This window comes from Zophobas morio, unplaced genomic scaffold, assembly GCF_036711695.1.
Source record: "Zophobas morio isolate AGI-343-1 ecotype UQ-CSIRO unplaced genomic scaffold, CSIRO_AGI_Zmor_V1 ptg000014l, whole genome shotgun sequence".
NCBI classification, from domain to species: Eukaryota; Metazoa; Arthropoda; class Insecta; order Coleoptera; family Tenebrionidae; genus Zophobas; species Zophobas morio.
The window spans coordinates 18,018,390-18,044,682 of NW_026972119.1; the positions used below are offsets into that span (position 1 = coordinate 18,018,390).

Here is a 26,293-nt window from a genome sequence, read left to right on the forward strand (position 1 = left end):
TAATCTCTGTGTATCTTCCAATTGACCTTTCTGCTTCTCTTTTCCTTTCCTCATTTTCTTCAGTGTAGCAAAACATACGTTTTTGATTACTTCTCGTTTTTCTCTCCATTCATTCCCCGATTTCAGTTCACTCTTTCCTTTTTGACTCTTCAACTAGCTCTTTGGCTTTTTTCCTTAGTTCTTTGTATTCTTGATAAGTTTCAATGTTCTTAAAACCTTTGGTATGTTTTCCATGCTGTCTTCTTTTTTCTCACTGCTTCTTTCACCTTCGTGTTCCACCAATGTCTTTCTCTTGTTGTCTCCGGCTGTGTTCGTCTTTATGTTAGAAGAACGAATTTGGTATTATCAGGTTTTTTCCCATTGTGCCTTCCGTTCTTTCAGTTGTATTTCCTATGCGTCCGTTTAAGTCTTCCATTGCAATAACAGGAAATTTTGCGCGGTCAAATATCTCCCAAAAGTTATCTTTTTCTTCTTTTGGTTCATTTTCGTTTGGGCCAATGAATACACTTAATATCAAGTTATTTGCCCTCCTAGTCAGTAATCTTTTGTCCAAGTTCCTTCTTCATTATAGAACCTACCCCAGCTTGTGCAGTTATATGGTTTGGAACCCTTGAGTATTAATTATCACATGTTCTTCGATCTCTACCTCCCCCACTCCCTTCTTTTTTGTTTCTGTTAACGCTATAAATGCTGTGTCTACCTTTCCAAATTCTTCTATCAATTCTAGTTCTTTTTCATTTAGTATCTTAAGGTTCCTCGTACCAATTTTCATGTTTTTCCTCTTATTCTTACCCTTATACCTCTTTCCATATTCTTTGCCAAGTTCGTCATCAGTGTTTCTTTGTTGTTTATTTTATGGCTAATCATTAGTTTGGGTCTTACGGAAATAATTTTCCTGTTTTTCCGTCCCACAACCAGATTTTTCCGATTATCGTCAACTTCTGATATCCTACTTTGACCACTTTTCCTAGTTTTCTTTCGTTTTTTGCCGTTTGCTGAGTCTTGCTTGTATTTTTCTCCCTTCTTTGGTCATATCGTTTTCGATGTATTTGCTAATGTCTTTCAGTTAGGATTTTGCTTTCATGGTCTCATTTTTAACTTCTCCATTTTCCAATTTTACCAATATTATCTTTTGGTCTCCTTTCCTTTTGATCTCAGCGGCTTCTATTACGTTCGCCTTGACTTTAATCCCGTTATGCAGAAAAGCTGCTACACCTTCCTTGAGGTTGTAACGATGACGTGGCGATAAGGCCGGCTATAAATTCTCTACGTTTTCTGCCGAAAAGGAAGAGTGTGCCTCAGCATTCTGCCCTTCCCTCTACCCTTCCGCCTTCCAGGCATTAATCGGAGGACTTCCCGACATCCCCCAGGTATCAACCGAGGGATATTCCATTCACCTCCAGGGATCAACCGGAGGATTAGCATCCCGACCGAGCATCCCCTATGCATCAACCGAGGGATATCCCTTTCCGCTCTCCAGGCATTAACCGTAGGACCTCCCAACATCCCCCATGCATCAACCAGGGGGTATTCCGTCCGCCCTCCAGGCATTAACCGGAGGGCTCCCGTTCCAAGCTTCCATCTCCCAGGCATCAACGGGAGGATTATGGACCCAACCTAGCGCCGCTCGGCATTAACCGCAGCGTTCCACCCCGCAACCACTAGTGGTTTTTTTCGAAGTCCTGGAAGTTACCGTCTTCGACCGACTACCCCAGCACCGAAAAGGAAAAAGACCCGTTACAGAAATTTGGCGCCCGAGCAGCGACTAGAAGAAAACAACTAGTGATCTTCCGCCTCCGAAGAATCCTCAATCGACCCACGAGGTCGAGGATGAAGCAACCGGCACGGTACACCTAAAAGTGGTCGATACGAGGGTGGGATGGATCTACACCCTGAAGAAGACGCAACTAATGGCCAATATGCAACTGTTTGGGTTGTCCACCGAAGGAAGGTTGGACGAGCTTCGCCGCAGAATGAAAACCTTTCTGAAGGAAGGACCCGCCGCCGCTCCCCCACCAGATGTCCCCCGAATAGGCAATCGATCCGCCCATAGGGAAACCTTTCGAAGGTATTCCCCGTAAAGCAATACCGAACCATCCACGTGGAAACCCGTGATAGACGGTCCCCAGAAGGGAGCTAATCGGTAGGTGTGGGCGCATGCTAAAGACGTCCTCTGTAGGCCGCACTTGAATTTGGTCGATATGCTGAACCAGATCCGAAAGTGGAACGTCTCCTTCGAAGTCAAGGCTGTCAGTTTCCTAGAACGGGTCAATAAGCTGGCAGACGAGTACGCCATACCCCGTCATCACCTGGTGAGAGCACTGCCTGAATTGTTGCGTGGACAAGCAATCCTGTGGTACCGCAATAACTGTCATCAAATGCATATTTCGACCCGACTGTATATCAAGAAGGGCTAGAGAAAGAAATTAGTCGAAGAGTCCAGAAACCGCAAGAGAAGGGTCGCGTTTGAGCACTTGGAATGCCGACCAAGAGCTGAATTGTATCTATAGACACCTCCTTCCGTCATACCGCTAGTATATCCGATTCAATCGAAGGTCGTCACAGGTCGAACCGAATGCGCCGACAAGGTATGCCACCCAGAAATCATCCGTGGGAAGGCCGGTCATCTGCGTTTTGCCTACACGCAACCTCCACAACTATTCTGTTCCCGATGTGGCCGAGAAAGAGTGAAGTCCGTGGATTACCCTTGCAAGACGCCGTCGACAAACACCTAGGGAACTGTACAACCCAGAGCCCCGTCCAGTCTCCAAAAAGGGGTGTTCCCAACCTGTCATTCCTACCCGATCACGAACATCAAAAATGCCCATCCGTCCGTTATCTCCGTCAACCGCATTTCTTTCTGACATCCTCCAGGCATCAACCGAGGTATTATCGACCCAACCTAGCGCCGTTGTATATGCTGTGTGTTAAATAAATATTTTCCGACCACTAGTGGTTTTCTTCGAAATCACTAGTGTAAGTTACCGTCTTCGACCGATTATCCCAGCACCGAAAAGGGAAAAAACCCGTTACAGAAATTTGGCCCGAGCAGGGACTATAAAGACTATGATCTTTCGTCTCCGAAGGATCCTCAATCGACCGACGAGGGCGAGAATGAAGCAGCCGGCACGGTAGGCCTAGAAGTGACCGATACGAGGATGGGATGGATCTATACCCTGAAGAAGACGCAACGGTTTAGGCTGTCCACCGAAGGAAGTCTGGACCAGCTTCGCCGCAGAATGAAGACCTTTTTGAAGGAAGGACCCGCCGCTCCTCAGCCAGATGTCCCCCGAACAGGCAATCGATCCGCCCATAGGGAAACCTGTCGAAGGTATTCTCCGTAAAGCAACCGAACCATCCACGTGGAAACCCGTGATAGACGTTCCCAATGGAACCGAATGCGTCGACAAGGTATGCCACCCAGAAATCATCCCTGTGTTGGTATTGTGGGAAGGCCGGTCATCTGCGATTCGCCTGCACGCAGCCTCCACAACTATTCTCTTCCCGTTTGTACTGATGAGGCTGATACGTTTTTTCATTATTATTAAGATTATTCTGTTCCCGATGTGGCCGAAAAGGTAAGAAGTCCGTGGAGTGCTCTTACAAGACGCCGCGCCGTCGACAAACTCCCAGGGAACTGTATAACCCAGAGTCCCGTCCAGAGTCCGAAAACAGGGGCGTTCTCAACCCGTCATTCCTACCCGATCACAAACATCAAAAATGCCATCCGTCCGTTACTTCCGTCAACCGCATTACTTCCCGACATCCCCCAGGCACAACCGGGGGATTATCGATCCAACCTAGCGCCGTTGTATATGCTGTGTGTTAAATAAATATTTTCCTACCACTAGTTCGACCGACTACCCCAACACCCGAAAAGGGAGAAGACCCGTTACACGGTTTTGTTCCCGGAAAATTACTCCTTTTATTCCTATTATTTCTTCTATCTATGGACTATTCTTTCATTTTCTGTTTTTAAATGTTTTATTTCTTCCTTGTATTCTTCTTGGTTTTCCTTATGAATTCTTTTAGTTCATTTAGTACCTCAGTTATTTGGTTTATCTTCTCAGTATCTCCCATTGTGGTCTCTTCTGCCTTCTTTACTGCTTGCAAGGTCGCCTTTGTTGCTTTCTTGCTCTTTTTGTAGTTTTTGATTTTGGTGTCGTTCCCTCTTTTCCTCTTGCCTTCGTCTGTTAGTAATTCTTCTTTCTCTGTGTCTGTAGAGGAAGATTTCAACATCAGCTTTTCGTATTATCTTTCTATTTGCTGTCCTTTCTCTGGACTGTATTTTTGGTTGCTCAAGGACAAGCACAGATAGTTCTCGCCACGTCGATCGTTAGGAGCAGAAAAACTCCATCTGGTCCTTATCTTGTAAGCTTAATTATGGTTCATGTTTTTCCTTTAGTAGTGTAGGTAAGCGAAGAAAAATGTTGCTTCTCCGGTGGGAATAGAACCGCACGTTTAGTGCTTGCCGGGCGGGTGCCCGTACCACTAGACTACGAAGGAGCTTATCTTTCCTCGCTTACTACTACGTATTATTGTGCCGCCACAGTAGAAATTATATAAAGGCGAAATGCAGATGATCTTATATCAATTAAAGCTGAAGACTTATAGAGAGAATCTATATCTATAATCTCCGGAAACCGCTTCATGGGACACCAATGGAAGAAAAGACTTGATGAAATATTTAGAAACATGAGATGCCATCATTAAACGCAGATCCTTGTGTAGATTTATCTACGTGAGGGGCAGAAATCTTGATAATATTAGTATCTGTAGATGATAAGTATTTCAATTGCGTATCGTAAAGAGGAAGATTTAAACTCTGTCAAGAGAGAGTTTATCAAAGACTGCGAATTAAAGGATCTGGGAAAGGTACACTATTGTTTAGGAATCGAAATTCGTAGGAATCGTAATCAACCTGCGCTTACTGTAAATAGAATAATAGACACATTTTGTTTATTATTTTCAACTTTTTTTGAATCTCTGTAGATTAATAGTTGCTATATTTTGCCGTTTTTTTCTTAATATACATAGCCATCTTTTCACGATAAGACACTTAAAACATGGTTAATATGGTACATTTTTGCAAACAAATATGGATTTTGCTATTATGGGGCGGAGCCTAATTGCAAAATCGATATTTCCTTACATACATTTTCCATTTTAAACATGTTTTAAGTGTCATGTTGTAAAAAAAGTCTACACATGTTCAAAGAAAAAGGCAAAATATATAATATTTATTTTATTCGTCGTGAACCAAGAGGGCGGAGCTTAACTGCAAAATACTTATTTCTTTGCAACACATTTAAAAACATGCTTTTGAGTATCATGTTTTTTCAAATTCTTAAATTACTTGGTTTCTTGAATTTCTTGGAATTTTTAAAATTCCTGAATTTTTTGGATATATTTGGATTCTTGGAATTCCTGACATTCTTGAATTTCTTGTGATTCTTGAGGTTTTTATGATTTTAGTATTTTTGTAATTCTTGAGAAATTTTTATTTTTGGATTTATGTGTTTGAATTCTCGAAATTCTTGGAATTTTTGGGATTGACAGGGATTCTTGACATTCTCAAATTTCTGGAATTTTTGTCATTCTAGGAAATCTCAGATTTCTTGAACCTTTCATATCCTCTGCACCTTTTTACATCTTTTTATTTCTTCTATTTCTAGAATTTTTTGGATTTCTTAGGTTCCTTGGGCTTCTTGTGTTTCTTGAGATTCTGCGATTTCCTAGGTTTCTTGGATTTCTTTGGCACATTTTGTTAATTATTTTCAACTTTTCTTGAATTTCTGTAGGTTAATAGTTGCTAAAGCCTAAATACCTATATTTTACCGTTTTTTTTCTTAATATACGTAGCCATCTTTTCACAATAAGACAATTAAAACATGGTTAAAATTGTACATTTTTGGAAGGAAATATGGATTTTACAATTGTGGGGCGGAGCCTAATTGCGAAATCGATATTTCCTTATACAAATTTTCCATTTCAAACATGTTTTAAGTGTCATGTTGTAAAAAAAGTCTACACATGTTCAAAGAAAAAGGCAAAATATAATAGTTCTTGTAACTACGATTAGCGCTTTTTTTACAGCCTTATTTCTATCAGTTGCCACTCTCACTCTAAGGAACATATACCTAAACCCCGCCCACCCGCCCGCCTCCATTTCGGTGATCAATTTTATCTGCACCGAATGAAAAGTGGAACTTATACAGAAATAAAATTAGTCGCTAAAATGAGAAGAGAGAGGGTGGGCGGGGCTAGTACTTGTTAAGATAAGACTGACTTTGGCAAGTCACATACCTTCAAAAAAACAGAGGGTGGGTGGGTGGGGCTAGTACTTGCAACGGTAATACTGAACAATATTAAGGGTAGTAACTGGAATGAAATGGGTGAGGGTGGGCGGGGCTATTGGAAGCTTAAAAAAGATTCTCTAGAAAAGGTTAAATTTAGCCCCGCCCACCCGCCCGTTCTCTCATTTATTTTTCTTTTGAAATAAGAAATAAATCCTGTAACAATAATACAACAAAAAAAGTTAGGATTAGAAATTTAGAGATTTTGAAAAAGTTGTCTGAAAATCCGCAAAAAATTCTGGGACGTAGATTTCGACGTGCTTATTCGAAAAATATAGGGTCTTTGTGGTCTCGGATCAAGATTTTCGATTCTTTCTCCTTTTGTTCTTTTTTTCGCTCCTCTCTTATCCACTTCTCTCGTGCCCGTTCTGCTCTTTCCCCTTTTTACTTCCCGAGCGTAAGCAACGGAAGTATTGTAATCGAGTCCGTCGGTCGACTCGCTACTTTTACGTTTTCTCGATCTTTCATGACCCCTAGAACACGAAGAAGTAGGTCTCCCATTTCCGTCTGTCTGTCCGTCTGGAGATTTTTGGAGGAAATCGACGTTAAAACACACAAAACGGTGCGGACATCCTTACGAAAGGATTGCCAAAAGAAAAACATCAGAGCTTTTCGAAACTGTTGGGCATTACTCATCATTGTATTCAGTCGGCGACTAGTAATTATGTTAAAAACGCCACTACGCTCTAGTACCAGCACTAAAACAAGTCATGCACATAAACTTACTAATTTCACCGTGTTCCCAGCCTTCTTGAGAGCGTCGACGGCGGCGGCGTGCGGGACGTCGACGACCGAGACATCGTTGACCGACAATATCGAGTCGTTCACCCGGAGTCGGCCGTCCGTCGAGGCCGCTCCTCCAGGTATAAGTTTGGTGATGTAAATGGCGGTGTCGTCGCCAATATGGGGGTTATCCGTGCCGCCGGCGATGCTGAAGCCCAAGCCGGCACCGCCTCGCTCCAAAATGATTTCCTCGTATTCCCACTCATCGTCTCCGTTTACCTGCAACAAGCACGAAAAAGCTCTATAACCGTTAAAAAGCACAGTAATGCCGCCAAACATACGGCATATTCTTTATGGGATGATTTCCACTCGCATCAATCTCAATTAGAAAATATCAAATTTTATGTGTGCGCGGGCATGATGAGGGTTTTATGGGCCGGATCGGAGGAAAATTTTAAAGTCGGTGGATATGTGGAGCTTACGGGGGTTCGACTTGGCCATTTCGGTAATTGGTTCGGAAGTATTGGGGGTGATGCTATTTTAGTAAAATCCGGCGGATTTTATCTGGTTTCGAATTGTTAAACATCATATTTCTATGATTAATTCAGAAAAATTGCTTTCTGTAAAGCTTTTTTTCCTGCTTTTGTACGAACATTTCGTTTCCAATTAAGCTCCTCAATATGAAAAATCTGAGTTATTCTTTTATTCTTTTAAGCCATTTGCCTAGACGTGTTTAATTTAAATATTTATCGTTCTGGTTGAAAAATTTGCATAGAAATGAGCATCTTCAAAATGGATTATCGACTAAGCTCCGCGGAAATAACGATACAAAATAGAAACGCCGACGACTAGTTTTGTTTAATAAATTTGAAACGACCGTAATGTGACTTAGACAAATGTCAAAATGAGTGGTATAATTGTGGTAGTTTGTAAGCCAGAAACGGAGGAAAAAGCAACGTAAATAATGTTATGGTAGAAAATACTTTCATCGCGTTTTCTCACAAAATACAATAAATAAGTTTAACAGCTCCGCAAACAAAAAACAAACAAGTATACCCTGGCACCAGTAGCTTACACGAAAAATTGCCACCAAAATGTCATTCACATCGAAACTTCCCTTGAATACTGCGGTCTTTTTTTTCAGTTTGATATCGCACATCTAACTACAAAATTACTAAAAAAATGCTCTAAGTTTATTATTTGGGCAGAATTTCTCTCGTAGAAATTAGTATTAGTACAATCAGTTTTATATTTTATTTTGTTCCATGTTCACCGACTCCTTAAAATACTCTTAAGTTCTAAAGTCAATAAAATCACAAAAGTAAAATACGTTTATTTAGTTACCTATGTCAATTGCAAAAAAAAAAAAATAATGCGGATTCATAAACTACAAGTACATGAGTATATGATTCCAAAATTCAAATGGTATTTACCACGCAAAACATTGAGGTGATTTCATCAAATTGATGGGGGGGATTATTAAACAAATTTTAATTGGCGTTATACCGTCAACAATCATTAAAATTTTGACTACAATCACTCCGGTAGTTTCGGGGATTATCTATTATAAAAATCGACACCGACAGACGACAAGTAAACAGACACATGGAAATGGAAGACCTACTTTTTCATACTCTACGATTCATGAAAACATGAAAGTATTCGTTGGCTAGATGGCGATTATTATTATTGTTATTAAATAAATTCGGAACAAAATAGAAGGTTACAACAAATAATAAAATTTAAATACATATTTGTAATTTATCATAAACACCAAAAAATCAAAGTATAGTTAGTTATACCATGGGGGTTCTAGGCCACTTTCTCGCGGGAAAATTTATATTCGTGCACAATCAAGTGGGCCAGAACACGAACATGCACAGAATTAAGTGAGACACAACTTGCACCTGCACATGGATTCAAATTTTCACGCCAAAAGTGGTCTAGAAGCCCCATCATATCACTACTACGAGCAGTAGTTCTAATCAGTAGTAGTTGTGGTCCTCAAAATTTTCTGGGATATCACTTCGACGCGCTGATTCCAAAAATATAGTGGTTTTATAGTCACGGTGCAAGATTTTAGAAATATTCGGTTTGAAATGGATTTTTTTTTAAAGAACTGTAATATTTCAGTGGGGCGATTCCGGAAAAGTTTAATTATTTTTGTCAATCCAGTTTTTTCGGAGTACCGTGATATATTTTTTTATCTAGATCGTCGAAATTAATCCCTCAGATTTTTTTGGATTTTTCTGCAGTTTTGCGAAACAGCTCAATCTTTTAATACCTTTCCACAAGCACCATCGACAATTACCAAAAAAACTATCTGTTGTTAACTTTGACTTGTAGCCGTTCTTTACCGATTTATTTTTTCGAAATCCAGTCACTTTTTCAGAATTGCCTAAACCAAAAATGGTAGTTTTTAAGATATATTGAAAATTTGAATTCGGAGACGATTTATCTGAAAAATCAGTCGTCGTATACGCTTTAGATTATTTTTTTCTGATGAACACAAACACTTTTTTTTCATAATTTTTTTCCATCCAGTTTTTCCATAGCACTGGATAAGAAAAATACCACGATTAAGGCACAGTTTTAAAATTTGTTTCTCCAATTTTGTTCCGGAACCATGAACATGATATAATTTTACATTTACCTCCTTGAAATTGATCGTCCAAATTTTTTTTGGGTTTTTCTGAATTTTGCAAAAATATCAATGTTTTAATTGCTTCAATTTTTGCTCCGAAACCATCAACCTGATATATTTTTTATCTAGATCGTTGAAATTTGTCCCTAGGAATTTTTTTGATTTTTCTACAGTTTTGCGAAACAGTTCAAGCTTTTAATTCGCTATTTTTTAAAACAGTCGTCGTATTGGCTTTAGATTACTTTTTTCTGATGGACCTACCAAGGGAAGACTATGTATATTAAGAAAGAAAAAAATGCAAAATACAAACCCCGCCCACCCACCCTATCTCATTTGTAACGATTTTTCTTTGTTCATCGTGAGCGACATGGGGTGGAGCTTAATTAGAAAATCCGTATTTTTCTACAAAAATTACCATGTTAAACATCTTTTGTTATTGGCGGGGTTTAAATTTTTGTTTCAGAAACATCGATTTTCCAATTAAGCTCTGCCCCTCGGTCTGACAACGAATTAAAAATTTAATACATTTGAGACTCGGGTGGGTGGGCGGGGCTTAATTTTTGATTTTTTTTTTCTTGACTTATATCTTATATAGTTTTCTTTCAACAACATGATAAGTACTTAGAAACATATTTTAGATGGCAGTTTCTTGTAGAAAAATAAGGATTTTGCAATTAAGCTCCGCCTCTCGGTTCACGACGAATAAAAACAGTTGTCACAATTAAAAAAGGGGCGAGTGGGCGGGGTTTTGTATTATTATTTCTTTTTGTTAATATGTGTACATAGTTTTCTTTTCACAACAATAAATGCCAAACATGTTTAAAAGGGTAAATTTGTAGAGAAGTGTGAGATAACATTTACCACTTTCAACATGTTTTGGGTTTTTTGTTGTGAAGGGAAGACTATGTATATTAAGAAAAAAAAATGAAAAATACAAAGCCCGCCCACCCACCCTATCTCATTTGTAACGAAATTTCTTTGTTCATCGTGAACCAAGTCGGGCGGAGCTTAATTGCAAAATCCGTATTTTTCTACAAAAATTACCATCTGAAACATCTTTTGTTGTTGTCCAGCCTCCTTTTTCTCAAAATGATCTATTTTGAACAATATGATAACACTTAAAACATATTTTGGTGAAAAAATCATCACAACTGAGATCAGGGTGGGTGGGTGGGGCTTTTTTTTCTAAATATGTATATAAAAGTTTCTTTCAACACCATACTTAAAAATTTGTTTTAGACGATAAGTTCTTGTAGAGAAATAAGGATTTTATGATTAAACTCCGCCCCCGGGCTCATCATTACAACTGAGATGGCGGTGGGTAGGCGGGGTTTAACTTTTGCCTTTTTTCTAGATATTTGTAATGATCTTTTCATGCCAAGATTTTTAAAACTTTTAAAATGGTAAATTTTTGTTTCAGGAAACATCATTTTTACAATTAAGCTCTGCCCCTCGGTCTGACAACGAATTAAAAATTCATCACATTTGAGATTGGGGTGGGTGGGCGGGGTTTAATTTTTACTTCTTTTTTCTTGACATATATCGTTTTCTTTCAACAACATGATACTTAAAAACATGTTTTACACGGTAGTTTCTTGTAGAGAAATAAGGATTTTGCAATTAGGCTCCGCCTCTCGGTTCACGACGAATAAAAACAGTTGTCACAATTGAAAAAGGGGTGGGTGGGCCGGGTTTTGTATTATTTTTTCTTTTTTTTTAATATGTGTACATAGTTTTCTTTTCACAACAATAAATTCCAAACATGTTTAAAAGGTAAATTTGTAGAAAAGTGTGTGGTATAAAATTTACCGTTCAACATGTTTTCAGTTTTTTGTTATGAAGGGAAGACTTTGTATATTAAGAAAAAAAAATGAAAAATACAAACCCCGCCCACCCACCCTATCTCGCTTGTAACGATATTTTTTTGTTCGTCGTGAGCCAAGTGGGGCGGAGCTTAATTGCAAAATCCGTATTTTTCTACAAAAACTACCATCTGAAACATCTTTTGTTATTGTTGACATAGTAGGGGAGAGAGGGTTACCCAGTCAATTTCTCAAAATCATCTATTTTGAACAATACGACAATACTTAAAACCTATTTTGGTGAATCACAACTGAGATCAGGGTGGGTGGGTGGGTTTTTCTTTTCTAAATATGTATATAAAAGTTTCTCTCAACACCATACTTACAAACGTGTTTTAGGCGATAAGTTCTTGTAGAGAAATAAGGATTTTATGATTAAACTCCGCCCCCGGGCTCATATGTACAACGGTGGGTAGGCGGGGTTTAAGTTTTGCCTTTTTTCTAAATATATGTAATGATCTTTTCACGCCGAAGTGTTTGAAACATTTAAAATGGTCAATTTTTGTTTCAGGAAGCATCGATTTTACAATTAAGCTCTGCCCCTCGGTGTGACAACGAATTAAAAAATCAATACATTTAAGACTTGGGTGGGTGGGCGGGGCTTAATTTTTGACTTTTTTTTCTTGACTTTTATAGTTTTCTTTCAACGACATAATACTTAAAAACATGTTTCACATGGTAGTTTCTTGTACAGAAATAAGGATTTGCAATTAAGCTCCGCCTCTCGGTTCACGACGAATAAAAACAATTGTCACAATTGAAAAAGGGGTGGGTGGGCGGGGTTTTGTATTATTCTTTCTTTTTTTTAACATGTTTACATAGTTTTCTTTTCACGGCAATAAATTCCAATGTTTAAAAGGGTAAATTTGTAGAGAAGTGTGGGATAAAATTTACCATTTTCAACATGTTTTCATTTTTTTGTTGTAAAGGGAAGACTATGTACATTAAAAAAATAAATCAGTCAGGCACATTTTTTTTCGTAATTTTTCTTTCTTCATCCAGTTTTTCCACAGCAACACTGAATAACTTTAAGAAAAATGTAAACATTAATACAGAATTTTCCATTTTTTTCCTCCAATTATATTCCACAAGCTTGAACATAATATATTTTTAAATTCAGTTCGTCGAAGTTGATCTCCCAAAATTTTCCTGGATTTTTTAAATTTAGCAGTAGGGATTATTGAAGAAGTGAGATCGAAAGTAACTTCTACAAATCGAAACGTACAAGAAAAATCTTTAGTTAAGTTCCGAAGGTGGACGAAAAATTCCAAAATTTTCTGAAAACTTCTGGTTATGAAAAAGTTGCCTAAAAATCTTCAAAAAAGTCTGGAATATAGATTTCGACGCGCGATGTCCAAAAATATGCCGTTTTTATGATCCCTGGGCAGTATTTTAGAAAAATGCGGTTTGAAGCACGCTTTAAAAAACACTCTAAAAAACTGTCATATTTTAATTGGGCGGAAAGACTTCTTTCTGAAAGTCAAACATTAAGAAAAAATTTCGAAATTTTCAAGGTGGTAGTGAGGGGGGCTACTGAAAAAAAATGATTTTCAAAAAGCTGTCTAAAAATCCTCAAAAAAATTCTGGAAAATAATTTCGATTAAAAAAATGTAGCGTTTTCACGATACCGGGGCAAGATTTTATAAACATTCGGTTTGAAATGCAATTTTGACGAGGTCAGCTGAGGTCAAAGTGGCCTAGAACCCCCCACATATAACTATTCATCTACATACAGATTGAAAACCAACAAAGTGAGATTTTAAGTAAATTTGTGAATTTTTCGAATCGAAAAAAACATTTGGGTGGGATTTAATTGAGGTGTATTTTGACCCTACATCTAGAAACGCTATAAAGTCGAAAGAACATACCAAAAAAGATGCAAAAAATAAAAAAATTACGAGTCCGTCTATCTGCTAAGGATTAACTGCATTGATTTAGAATGAAAAGTTATCAAAAAAATATATTTATATAGAATAAAAGCATCGTAGCATTTATTTTGGACATTCCATTTTTTTCAAAACAATTTTTAAGAAAAACGGATTTTTGGGATAATTTTGACTCTCTTAGATTTATTGACATCCTTCTAAGAAAGCTTGTGTATTGTATATCGTAATAAATTACAGACCACATGTAACCTTTATTAATCCGAGTTTCGTCACATAATTAACACAATTAATTTAACTTATCTTTTCACTTATCATTTCATTCATGTTTAGGTCAATTGGAATGTAGTGATCATCTTCAAGTTTTTTAAAAGAATGATCCTGAATAAAACAACGAACTTTGCCAAAAATTAACATTGAAAGGATATTTTTAAAATCAGTGGATTAATTCAATGATGGCAGATTTTTGCTAGATGTTACATCGTGAAGCTCCGGACGTAACTTACCGAAGACCACAAAAGTTTCGCGATTTTAAATTTTTGTTTTAAACTCACTTTCTTACTCATCAGTTATGCCAATTTAGAGTCAGGTTTTCTGGGTTAATCCTGTTTATGTGAAGGTCGGGGTCATAATTTATTGGCTCATCTTTAACTGAGCGTGTTGTTAAGCTGTAACACGTGGCGTTGACATAATAAAAGTTTGTTTCGTAGGAATTCTAAAAGAGAACTGAGTACGTTCCTGGTGCGGGATTCTACCTGCTACTGGTACAGTGTCACTTAAAGTTTGTTTACACAATTACTCCCGCTTTTAGCTCCACAGAACAATTAAATTTCAGCGCACAAAACGGATTCTTTAATCAAGTTTCAGATTATCCAATAAAATATTTATTCGAGCAAAAAATCAACACTTCAAAAATGTTTAAACGTGTTAAAAGCCTTTAAAATTCCAAACGAACACCACTTTGAACTTTGATTATTTCTCGTTTTAACGATAAAAACAAAACGTGTCTGACTCACTTTTATTACTGCGGTTGTTTTGCTGATTAACCTTAATGATTGTGATTTAATAATATTGCAGTAACATGAATGCGTGTGTATGAAGTTTGTTGCTTTTTAAATTCATGTTCAAGTTAAAGATCAACACATATAAAGTCCATTTCTAGTCATGAATTAATGCAAAACACGACATTCAATCGCACTCTACAAAATTAGGTTTTTCGAACTTGTACACTGCACCTTCAGACACAAATCTACACAGGAGTGATATCAGTCCTAAAATAAGAATATAAATAATTTTCACATGAAACTCGGCTATTTTCGCCCGCAACATTCACACCGAAAACAATGTTCAACGTTATTATTTTTAACATTTTCAATTTAGTCCCGTCCTCGCTGCATTATCGCGAGGAGATTTTATTCCTGCCGGATTTCACCGATGCGACATGTGTTTACCGAAGAAAAATGGCTACAGACCGTGCAGGATGGATAAATGAATCGATTTTCGTGAACTAATCAAAGAAACATCTGCTTGCTGCCAGGAACAAACAGACTGAAAAATCGGACAAACAAATCGAACGTTCAGAAAACGTGGGCGAATCGAAAATAGGTATAAATAACCGTGAAGTCACCCAAGTAAAAATATCCCAGAACGTCAAATTTTGACCCAGATTATGAGATCAAAAAACGAAAATTGTGTGGAGCACATGCAAATTAGTTCGGTCGGAAGCGGCTCGAATTAAAGTGAAGCGAACATCTGAAGTGTTCAGAGCGTGGAAAAGTGCGAGCAGGGCCGGCTTCGGGCCGAGATAAAAAAATATCAAAATATTAAATTACCCTTGAAAAAAAAATTATACAAGATTCAGCTGGATAATACGTGTATGAGATATCAGAGTCAAATATAAGCACTGGCACATAAAAGGTGGCCAAAAATATCTCTTACATCAGACGCAAAAAATATAAAAGAGACACTCATAATGTTACTGTTTAATAACGCATCCATTTATTTACGAGCTATCCATTACAAAGTTGCAACAGTAAAATAAAACCTTAATGTTGATCTTCCCTCTGCATTGCCGCCTGAAAGCAGTAAAGGGTACACCAATAAAATCAAAAATTCTGACTATATAAACTTCGATCATAGCCTAAGGTGATCACTGATCAGATCGTTTTACAATATTCTAACAATGGAGGGAAGTAAGAATTACTCAGGGTGATTATAACAATTCGGTTTTGAACCAATAATTCAGACATAGTCACAGCTTTCCCAAAAGCAACTTGATCTACCATATAATCAATCACCTTGTATAATAATACGATAATGATAATGGCGATTTTGCTAGTTCTAGGACCTGTGTTTACAAAGAGTCAATGTTTCGTCGTTACGCTCACCAAATTGAAGAATATACATAAACTAATTTATGAAAACTATGAATAACCGGTTTAAATATTTCGCAGTAGAAGTAAATATATGCACCTGTTTGGGACACCTTTTTTCGTAAAACTGCATTAATTTTCAATTCATTAATAATAAATTTATTCAGACATTCTATGCAACTTTTTTGAGTTAATGACCTCAACATTTTGTATTACATCAATAACACTTGCTTAAATTTCGTAAAGTTTAGTCATTATTAATCATGCGTATTAATGAATCACTGACCTACAGAATAAGAAAGCACACGTTTTGAAATTAAGGATGTTTTTGACTACAGTGGAATTATGCGAAATTAAGAGAAAATTATGCGGTTGCAATTTCGAGATTAATTTTAATAATTAGCCGAAATTAACAAGATTGTGCAATTCTCTTTTAATTTTACACACGTTTCGTATATCTATTGGAGTTGGGTGCATTTAGAAACGAGAAAACAGAAAAACGTTTGATATACAGGTGGCTTAAAATAGCCAAATCCGGAATAATACACTAGTCACAGTTTTCGCAGACTTTTGCAAAATTATATATTTTTTAGAAGATTAATGGCAAAATAAATGCCAAAATGAAGACATTTTCAATTTTTTTTAGCATGTGATTGCTTTTTGGTGCAAATTATCGCATTTTCCAATAATAATCAAAATCAAGATAGATTCATAAATCACAATGACAAAAGTTTGTTATTTTATAAATTTAAAATGACCTTTAGTCAAAAACATTCTGCGTGGACGTCATCAAATTCTTGGTGGAGATTTTGTAAAAATTTCACTTTTGAAAAACATTCTAGGATATACGTAGATCTCGAAGTGCTGATTCCAAAAATATAACATGCTTATTTTCATGGAGCAACATTTTCGAAATATTCTGTTTCGAAAGTCAAATTTTTTAAAAATTCTAAAAATTAGGACAATTCAATGAGCGATTTTCGAGAAACGGTTGCAGTTATCGAAGAAACGAGGCCGGAAGTGATTTCTAGAGCTCGAAATTCGCAAGAAATCGTATTTAGTCAAGTTTCGAAAATGGTCAAAAATGGGTGGAACTTTTAAAAAGTTGCCCAAAAATCCACAAAAAAATCTAGGATATGGATATGCTGATTCCAAAATTATAACGCGTTATTGTTAACGGAGCAACATTGTTGTGATATTACGCTTTAAAATATTTTTTTTTTATTTTAAAAATTACGAAATTTTGGAAAAACCGTTGAAGTTATCGAAGAAACGAGGTCGGAAGTGACTTCTAGAGTAAATTATACATAGTATTCTTTGAACAACACGATAGTCAAAAACATGTTTTTAATTCATTGGAAAGAAATAAATATTTTGCAGTTAAGCTCCGCCCTATTGGTTCACGGCGAATAAAAAAATCATTACAATAGAGATAGGGCGGGTGGGCGGGCTTACACTTTGCCGTTTTGTTTTAATATATAATAGACGTCTTTTCACAACATGAAAGTTAAAATATGTTTAAAATGGAAAATTTGTATAAGGAAATTTTGCAATTAGGCTCCGCCCCATTATTTCAAAATCCATATTTCCTTGCAAAGATGTACCATTTCAACTATGTTTTCAGTTTCTTGTTGTGAAAAGATGGCTATGTATGTTAGCAAAAACAGGCAAAATATAAGCCCCCCACCCGCCCCATCTCAATTGTGATGATTTTTTTATTTGTCGTGAGCCAAGAGGGCGGAGCTTAACTGCAAAATCCTAATGTCTCTGCAAGAAATAAAATAGTATATTTCGTAACAAGTGTCGAAAGCGGCAAATATCAACCGAGTGTTCAATAGATCTCTAAAATCAAATTTTTTAAAATATACCATAAATTGCAAAATTTCAATGGGTGATTTTGAAAAAACGGTTGAAGTTATTGAAGGAATGGGACCGGAAATGACTTCTGGAGCTCGACATCCACAAGAAAACATGTTTAGTTAAGTTTCGGTAATGATCGAAAATGGGTCGAAATTTGAAAAAGTTGTCTAAAAATCCACAAAAAATTCTGCGAAATACATCTCGACGTGCTCATTCCCCAAAATATAGCGTGTTTATTTCACGGAGCAACATTCTCGAAATATTAGGTTCTAAAATCAAATTAAAAAAAAATCGAAAAATTGCAAAATTTCAATAGGTGATTTTGGAAAAATAGTTGAAGTTATCGAAAAAACGAGCCCGGATGACTTCTAGAACTCGAAATGTACAAGAAAACATGCTTGGTCAAGTTTCCATAATGGTCGAAATAGGGTGTAAATTTGAAGAAGAGGGAGGTATTAGAAAAATTTCGCTTCTGAAAAAGTTGTCTAAAAAGCCACAAAAAATTCTGGGATATAGATCTCGACCTGTTGGTTCCCAAAATATAGGGTGTCAATTTCACGGAGCAAAATTCTCGAAATATGCAATTCTAAAATCAAATTTTTTAAAGAATTAAAAAAATTGCAAAATTTCAATGGGTGATTTTGGAAAAACGGTTGAAATTATCGAAGAAATCAGGCCGGAAATGACTTCTGGAGCTCGACATCTACAATACAACATAATTAAGTTTCAATATGATCGAAAATCGGTCGAAATTTGAAGAAGGTATTGGAAAAATTTCACTTTTGAAAAAGTTGTGTAAAAATCCACAAAAATTCCAAAAATTGTGAAATTTCAATACGTGATTTTGGTAAAACGGTTGAAGTTATCGAAGAAATGGAAGTGACTTCTAGAGCTTTAAATCTACAAGAAAACATATTTAGTTAAATTTGGATGACAGAAAACATTCACTTTTGAAAAAGTTGGTTAAAAATCCACGTACTGATTCCCAAAATATAGCGGTTTAATGTTCACGGAGGACATAAATATTCGAAAAATCTGGTTCCAAATAGAATTTCTTTAAGAATTCAAAAAACTGCGATTCTGGAAAAAGCTATATTAGTACAAAAGATTTGTAGTTCAATTTAGATTTTTTTTGCGAAAATCCTGACGCCGAGAAGAAAAACTCAAGGCGGTTTTGTAGACCGCAAGTACAGGAATATATTATTTTATAAAATTTAAATGGTATTTATGACGAAAAGTTTAAAGTGACGTTATCAAAGTGGTGGCAAAAATTTTGCAGTAGAGTCAAAACCGAACCTCGTAATACTCCAATTTTTCTGTAATCCATAAGTTATTAGGTTTGCTACCTATTTCAATGAAATTTTCGAGATTTACAGAACTGAAAGAAAAAATTAATAACACCAATTTATGGAGCTTTCCAACCTAAGTGATTTCAATCTCGATAACTTTTTTGGAATCGTCAATGATTTTGGAACCATTAATAAACCCACAGATCAAGACGTTGTGTAGTAGTACCATTTTAAACCCTAAAACTTTTCTTCGCGGCAGTTGAACGTACGTACTGTGAAGTATATTTAAACCTAATAGAAAAAAATTACAAAAAAATTTATTGCAAACATACATACAAACCACTGTAAGTTAAATAAATGGTGGCGGATTCATAAACTGCCAGTACAGGATTTTTATATTATAAAATTTGAAAAGCGTTTACTACGCAAAATTTTTAGGTGATGCTATCAAATCATTGGTAAGGATAATCACACAAATTTTGGTTATCGTTCTACTATCTAAGGGAAATTCCTAAAATACACATAAATCGGTATAACAATCACTTCAATAATTGCAAAGATTATTTATCCAATAAAATCCGCCCAGACAAGAGACGATAGACACACAATCGGAAACGGGAGGCCTACTTTTTCATACTCTGGGAGTCTTGAAATCGCAACAAAACAAAAGTTTACGCTCGGGAAGTAAAAAAATTACAAGCAAATTCGGGTTTTATTGTGTTAGAAATATTTTATTCTAGTCAGTGTTCAATTTACTTTGATTCAAACTGCATTTAAGAGGACGCAATACGCATTATATTTTTGTAATTTTGAAAGAAAAATAAAGAAGACAACCGTTATATACCGAGTTTGAAACTTACCCTAAAAAAAAGAAAATAATTGTTTCGAATAACAAATTCAAATTTCAAAATTTCAAAAATTGCGATTTTTCAATGGACGATTCTGGAAAAACAGGTCGGAAGTGACTTCCCAAGCTTCAAATCTACAAGAACATGGATTTAGTTTGAAAAATGGTTGAAAATGGGTTGAAATTTGACGGAGGTTAGGAATTGTTAAAATTTCACTTTTGAAAAAATTGTCTAAAAATCCACAAAAAAAATCTCAATAATATTAAGTTCTAAAATATATTTTTGTAAATTCGATAAATTGTGATATTTCAATGGGCGATTCTGAAAAAACAGTTGGAGGTATTGCAGAAACACGGTCGGAAGTGACTTCTAGAGCTCAAAGTCCACAAGAAAATATACTTTGTTAAGTTTCGATAATGGTCGAAAATGGGTCGAAATTTGAAGAAGGGTGTTGGAAAAATTTCACTTTTGAAAAAGTTACCTAAAAACCCACAAAAAATTCTGGGAAATACATTTCGACGTGCTGATTCCCAAAATATAGCGTGTTTATTTCATGGAGCAATACTCTAGAAATATTGCGTTCTAAAATCAAATTTAAAAAAAAAATCCAAAAATTGCGAACTTTCAATAGATGATTTTGGAAAAACGGTTGAAGTTATCGAAGAAACGAGGCCGGAAGTGACTTCTAAAGCTCGAAATCTACAAGAAACCGTTCCCAAAATATAGCGCGTTAAAATGATTTTTTTTAAGAATTCCAAAAACTGCGATATTTCAATTGGCGATTCTGGAAAGAATGCTTATATGTATTAGTATAAAAGATTGTTAAGTCAATTTAGATTATAATCGGTCCAATAGCTCAGAAAATTATCTGTCTAATAAAAATCCACTCACAATAGTTGCAAAAATTTTGCAGTACGGTCAAACTCAAACTTCTTATAGTCGAATTTTTCTATAACCCATTATTTATTGGCTTCCTTATCCACTTCAATGAAATTTTCGAGATTTACAAAACTAAAGAAAAATAAATTACACCACCACAGAAGAACATTCTCTTGAAAAATTTAAGTAAAATTTCTGAAATTTATGGAGCTTTCCAATGTAAACGATTTCGATTTCGATAACTTTTTGGAACCAGTAATCAACCCACATATCAAGACATTGTGAAGCAGTACCATTTGAAACTCCAAAACTCTTCTACATCCTGGCGGCTTCATAAACCACAGCTATAGGATTGTTATTTTATAAAATTTAAAAAGCGTTTCCTTATGGTTTTACCATCTACCGGATATTTCGAAAATACACAAAACTGTATAACAATCGGTCCAATAATATCGAAGAGTATTTGTCTAATAAAATCGACCCAGACGAGAGACGATGGACACACAGACGGAAACAGGAGATCTAATTTTTCATACTGTGAAATTCTTTGCGTTTTATTTTGTCGGAAATATTTTATTCTAGCCAGTGTTCAATTTATTTTGATTTAAACTGTTTTTATTTTTTTTTAATTATTTTCTTTAATACGAAGTTTCTTTAGCTCAAACGAATTCTAGGCTCGTTTGAAGATTGAAATTCTGGAAGTTTGACTGTATTATGAAAAATAATATAATAATAATAGTGTATTTATTTCCAGCATCAATATAGAAAAAAGCAAAGAAAATTAAAGCACAATATTCCAGTCGAGACCTAATAAGTGCATTAAACAATAAAATTAGTGAACTTACGTTTCTTCTTAAAATTTCAAAGTATTCAATGTGGTAATTCCTGAAGTAATATCTTTAATAAATATCCAGTAAACAGACGACAAGCATTTTCATACTTTATAACCTACAGAAAACCCACCCCGGAAAAGCGAAAATGTACGTTTTCTGAAGACTGAAGAATATATGAAACAAGTTCGGGAAATTCAGGATTCGCTATTCGTTCACTCAATCTTGAAAAACACAAAGTTAGGGACAAATTTGAAATCTAGAAACAGACGAAAAAACGAAATAAAGACATTTATCACTAGAGAGCGGATTTCTAGGTTTCATGCTTTTTGTGAAAAATGTATGTTTCGGTTCGAAGACCAATGTTCCGGCTTGAAGTGCCAATGTTTCGTACAATCCGAATCTTAGTACCAACGTTTTTTGTAATTGTTGATACGACCATGTATGGTCTTCCGAATTGTACCTTGATGTTGCTCGAAGGACCTTTGTTTGCTATAATTGAAATAATGGACAGCGTTCGGTTTTGATGTTTAATGCAGGACTGTTACAGAAGTACTAAAATTACAGTGCTATTTACAAAAGCAGGTAAAGATACCCAAAAGGGTCAGTGGCCGCTTCCGGAAATGCAACATCCCGCCGGCCTTGAAGGGTTCTTCAATATTATTCTGTACAAATAAGAACAAACCATGACAAATGAAAAAGATGAAATATACAATAGAAGTGAACACTATTCAATTGGTAAAACGCACACTTTGTTTATTGCACGCTTCACTATACCGCTAATTGTTTTCACGGAAACTACCCGCACATGCCCGTCACTGCCCGGATGGAGCTCTTGAATTCGGCCCATCTTCCACGCAAGCGGGGGCAGGTTGTCCTTCTTGAGCACAACGAGTGCTCCTGGTTGGAGTTCTTCCTTTGACGCCGCCTTCCACTTCGTGCGTTGTTGCAACTCGTTCAGATATTCTAGGGACCAGCGTCGCCAGAAATGCTGCTTAATTTGTTGAATGCGCTGCCAATGATTCAGTCGATTAGATGGAACATCGACCAAGTTTTCTTGAGGCAACGCAATTAGTGGACTCCCGATTAAGAAATGGCCAGGAGTTAGAGGTGATAGGTCGTTGGGGTCATTTGAAAGGGGTGTCAAAGGACGAGAATTCAAACATGCTTCGATTTCAGCTAATAGGGTATAAAACTGATCGTAATTCAGCAATGCGTTTTTCGTCACTCGACTAATGTGGTATTTTGCTGACTTAATACCCGCTTCCCATAAACCGCCCATATGAGGGGATCTACTTGGTATAAAATGCCAGTGAAGATTTTGCTTTTCTAATTTATTGGTTAGTTCACCGAAAGCTTGTGATTGAAATAACTTACTTAATTCGTTATTACTCCCTACAAAATTAGTTGCATTGTCCGAATACATGTTAAGAACCTTGCCACGACGGGCTACCATGCGATTAAGTGCACTCAGAAATGTTTGACTTGAACAATCGCAAACTAATTCAATGTGAATTGCCTTTGTGGCCAAACAGATAAAAAGAGCAATATATGATTTGATTGATTTTGAAGTTCGTAAAAAACCATTTTTGATAAAAATGGGACCAGCATAGTCGACTGCGCAATTGACAAATGGTCTAATTGTTTGCTGTATTCGAGCTCTAGGCAAATTACCCATCAATTGATTAAGAGAAGTAGGCTTTGCTTTAAAACACGGGACACATTGCCTTAAAACACTCCTTACGGCGTTACGCCCGCTCAAAGGCCAAAATTGTTGTCGTACAGTGGCTAGTGTGCATTGACTTCCTGCATGTTTTAGTTGCCTATGTATGTCTGTTATTATTATTTTGGTAATATGATGGTTTTTTGGGATTACATAAGGATGTTTTTGTGTTTCTTGTAAGTCAGAATTAACTAGTCTACCGCCTACTCGGATTAGACCATGGTTATCCAAAAATGGGTTTAATGAAAGTAGCTTACTTGGTTTATTAACCTGCCCGTTACTGGTTAATTGTGCAATTTCGCTAGAAAATACTTGTGTCTGAAGCAGTTTAAGTATACATCGCTTAGCATTTTCAATCTCCTCAAATGTAAGTGGTTTCGGTTTTTGCATAGGTAATCTTGCTTTGTGTTTTGGTTGATTAAGCTGGGTCTGTTTTCTCAGAGCATTATGTTTGAACCTCAAGATCCATGCTACAATAGTTATTAATTTCTTAAATGAGGAAAACCTATATAAAATTGAATAATCAGTTACACTGTGCGTTTGTGCGGCAATCAGTGTAGTTTTCCTTTCTGGAACATCGGATAAATTATATTGAGGAATTGTGGGCCAATATGAATTATGTAATTTTAAAAAATGTGGACCTTCCCACCAGAGTTGTGATTGGATTAACTGTTCAGGTAACATACCGCGTGAAACAATGTCTGCAGGGTTAAGTTCTCCAGGAACATGTGACCACTGTGCAAAATCCGTCAAATTTTGAATTTCCGACACCCTGTTAGCAATAAATGTTTTTAATTCCCTGGGTTCGTGCTTGAGCCACGCTAGTACAATAGTTGAATCAGTCCACAAGACTGTACGATTAATGGGGATATTGAAGATAGACTTAATTTTATGCATTAATTTTGACAAAATATGGGCGCCACATAGTTCCAGTCTAGGTACTGTTATTGTTCTTAAGGGTGCCACACGTGATTTGGCTGAAATAAGCCTTACTGTGACCTTATTATCGGTGTTAATTGTTCTCAGGTAAACACAACAACCATAGGCAAATTGAGATGCGTCGCAAAACCCGTGAATTTCTACCTGCATTGAGGGAATATCTGAAACTACCTTTCGGGGTACACTAAAGTGATTCAATTGCAATAACTGCTTGTATAATTCAAGCCACTTTGTTTGAATTTCGGATGGGATTGACTCATCCCAAGACAATGACAATGTCCATAAATGTTGTATAATTAGTTTTGCTATAACTAACGTGGGATTAATTAAACCTAACGGATCAAATATACCTGAAATTTGTGATAATAAATCCCGTTTGGTTAACGATTTGATATTAGATTTATGCGAGTTAACTGTAAATTTGAAAAGATCTGCCTTACTATCCCATTTGAGACCTAAAGTTCTGGTCTCTTCTTCTCGATTTAAATTTAATAATGTATTATTGTTATGGCTATTGTCTTGTACTGGCAGAACTTCATTTTTATTGGAAGCCCACTTGTATAATTTGAATCCTCCTGATTGTAGGACAGATGTCAATTGCTCTCTCAAGGTGATGGCTGCTTCCACACTTGGCGCACCACTTACTAAGTCGTCCATGTAAAAATCTTCCTTGATGCAAGACGATGCAATTGGAAATTTATCTGCATTTTCAATAGCTAGTTGATGCAAACATCTTACAGCAAGGAATGGTGCGCAAGCAGTACCATATGTGTCCGTAGACAATTGATAGTGCTTTATCTCTAATTCAGGGTGTTCTCGCCATAAAATCGTTTGAAAACGGCGATCGGATGGTTCAATTAAAATTTGTCTGAACATTTTTTCAATGTCCACAACCAAAGCCACTTGATGAGTTCTAAATCGGATCAATATGGAAAATAAATCTAATTGGATTGTTGGGCCAGTCATTAGTAATTGATTTAAATTAACCCCATTGGATGAATTTGCAGAACCGTTGAAAACCACTCGCACCTTGGTGCTAATACTTGTTTCCTTTATTACTGGATGGTGACTAAGATAAAAGCGATTTTCTTCCAGAGGGTCTGGGGTATTTATTACCTCCATGTGTCCCAGTTCAATGTATTCGGTCATAAATTTACTGTAATCATTACGAAGTTTAGGAGCTTTCACCAACCGCCTTTCCAATGAGTAAAATTTTGAAAGAGTTCCGTTGAAAGAATTACCTGGCTCCAGGTAGCAGTCTTTAAAGGGTAGTTTTACTATAAACCTACCGGAAACATCCCGTTTGAAGTTTGCCGAAAAATGATTTTCGCATAATTGTTCTTCCTTGGAAAGAGGCTTACTCATGGGTATTTCCTCAATTTGCCACAATTTAGCTACCTGAGTTTCTAAAGAATTAACTGCCACATTGCACGATACCTGTTTAATCCTTTCCGGAATTTTAAGTTTACCACCGAAAACCCAACCCAGTTTTGTTTCTCGGAGGGACGGTAAATCTGTACCAAAACTTAATGACCCGGCTAAAATTAGTTCCCAAAAAACTTCGTTGCTAATTAGCAAATCGACAGGTCTAGATTTATGAAATTCAGGATCCGCCAACTGGATATTATTTGGAATTTTGAATATTTTATGCGAAAAATTGAATGGCGGGGTGTTTCTTGTGATCTGCTCTAAAATTAAGCAATTCAGCTGTGTAGTAAATGAACTAACTCTGGACTTGATTGTAACATTCACACTATTGTTAATGATTGTAGGAGATGAATTTTGAGGGTTAATTCCAGAAATTTGCACTTTTGTCGGTGAGTTATCCAATTCAAGTCTATCAGCTAAAGATTTTGTAATAAAATGTGATTCCGATCCTCCATCTAATAAGGCACGACAGAAATGATAATTATCATACTTGTCCTTTATGTATACAAGGACAGTTGATAACAATACTTTAACATCCTTTACTTGCGAACCGAAATTTGTTAAAGTGGTGCTAGTTTGAGGGTCTACTGTAGGTTCAGTTGGATTGTCAAAATGCAGAAGCGAATTATGTTTTTCTTTACATATTTTGCAAGTATG

At 36.3% G+C, this 26,293-nt stretch overlaps 1 protein-coding gene across 12 annotated transcripts in view; it reads right to left on the reverse strand.

The window, feature by feature from the left end:
• Positions 1-26,293, reverse strand: part of LOC135128588 (disks large 1 tumor suppressor protein) — a 1,417,771-nt gene that overhangs the window by 156,849 nt on the left and 1,234,629 nt on the right. For all 12 annotated transcript variants that reach the window (XM_064055493.1, XM_064055492.1, XM_064055490.1 and 9 more), the window contains one exon: positions 7,083-7,358. In XM_064055493.1, the coding sequence (XP_063911563.1) occupies positions 7,083-7,358 (276 nt within the window). The remainder of the gene's footprint in view (positions 1-7,082; positions 7,359-26,293) is intronic.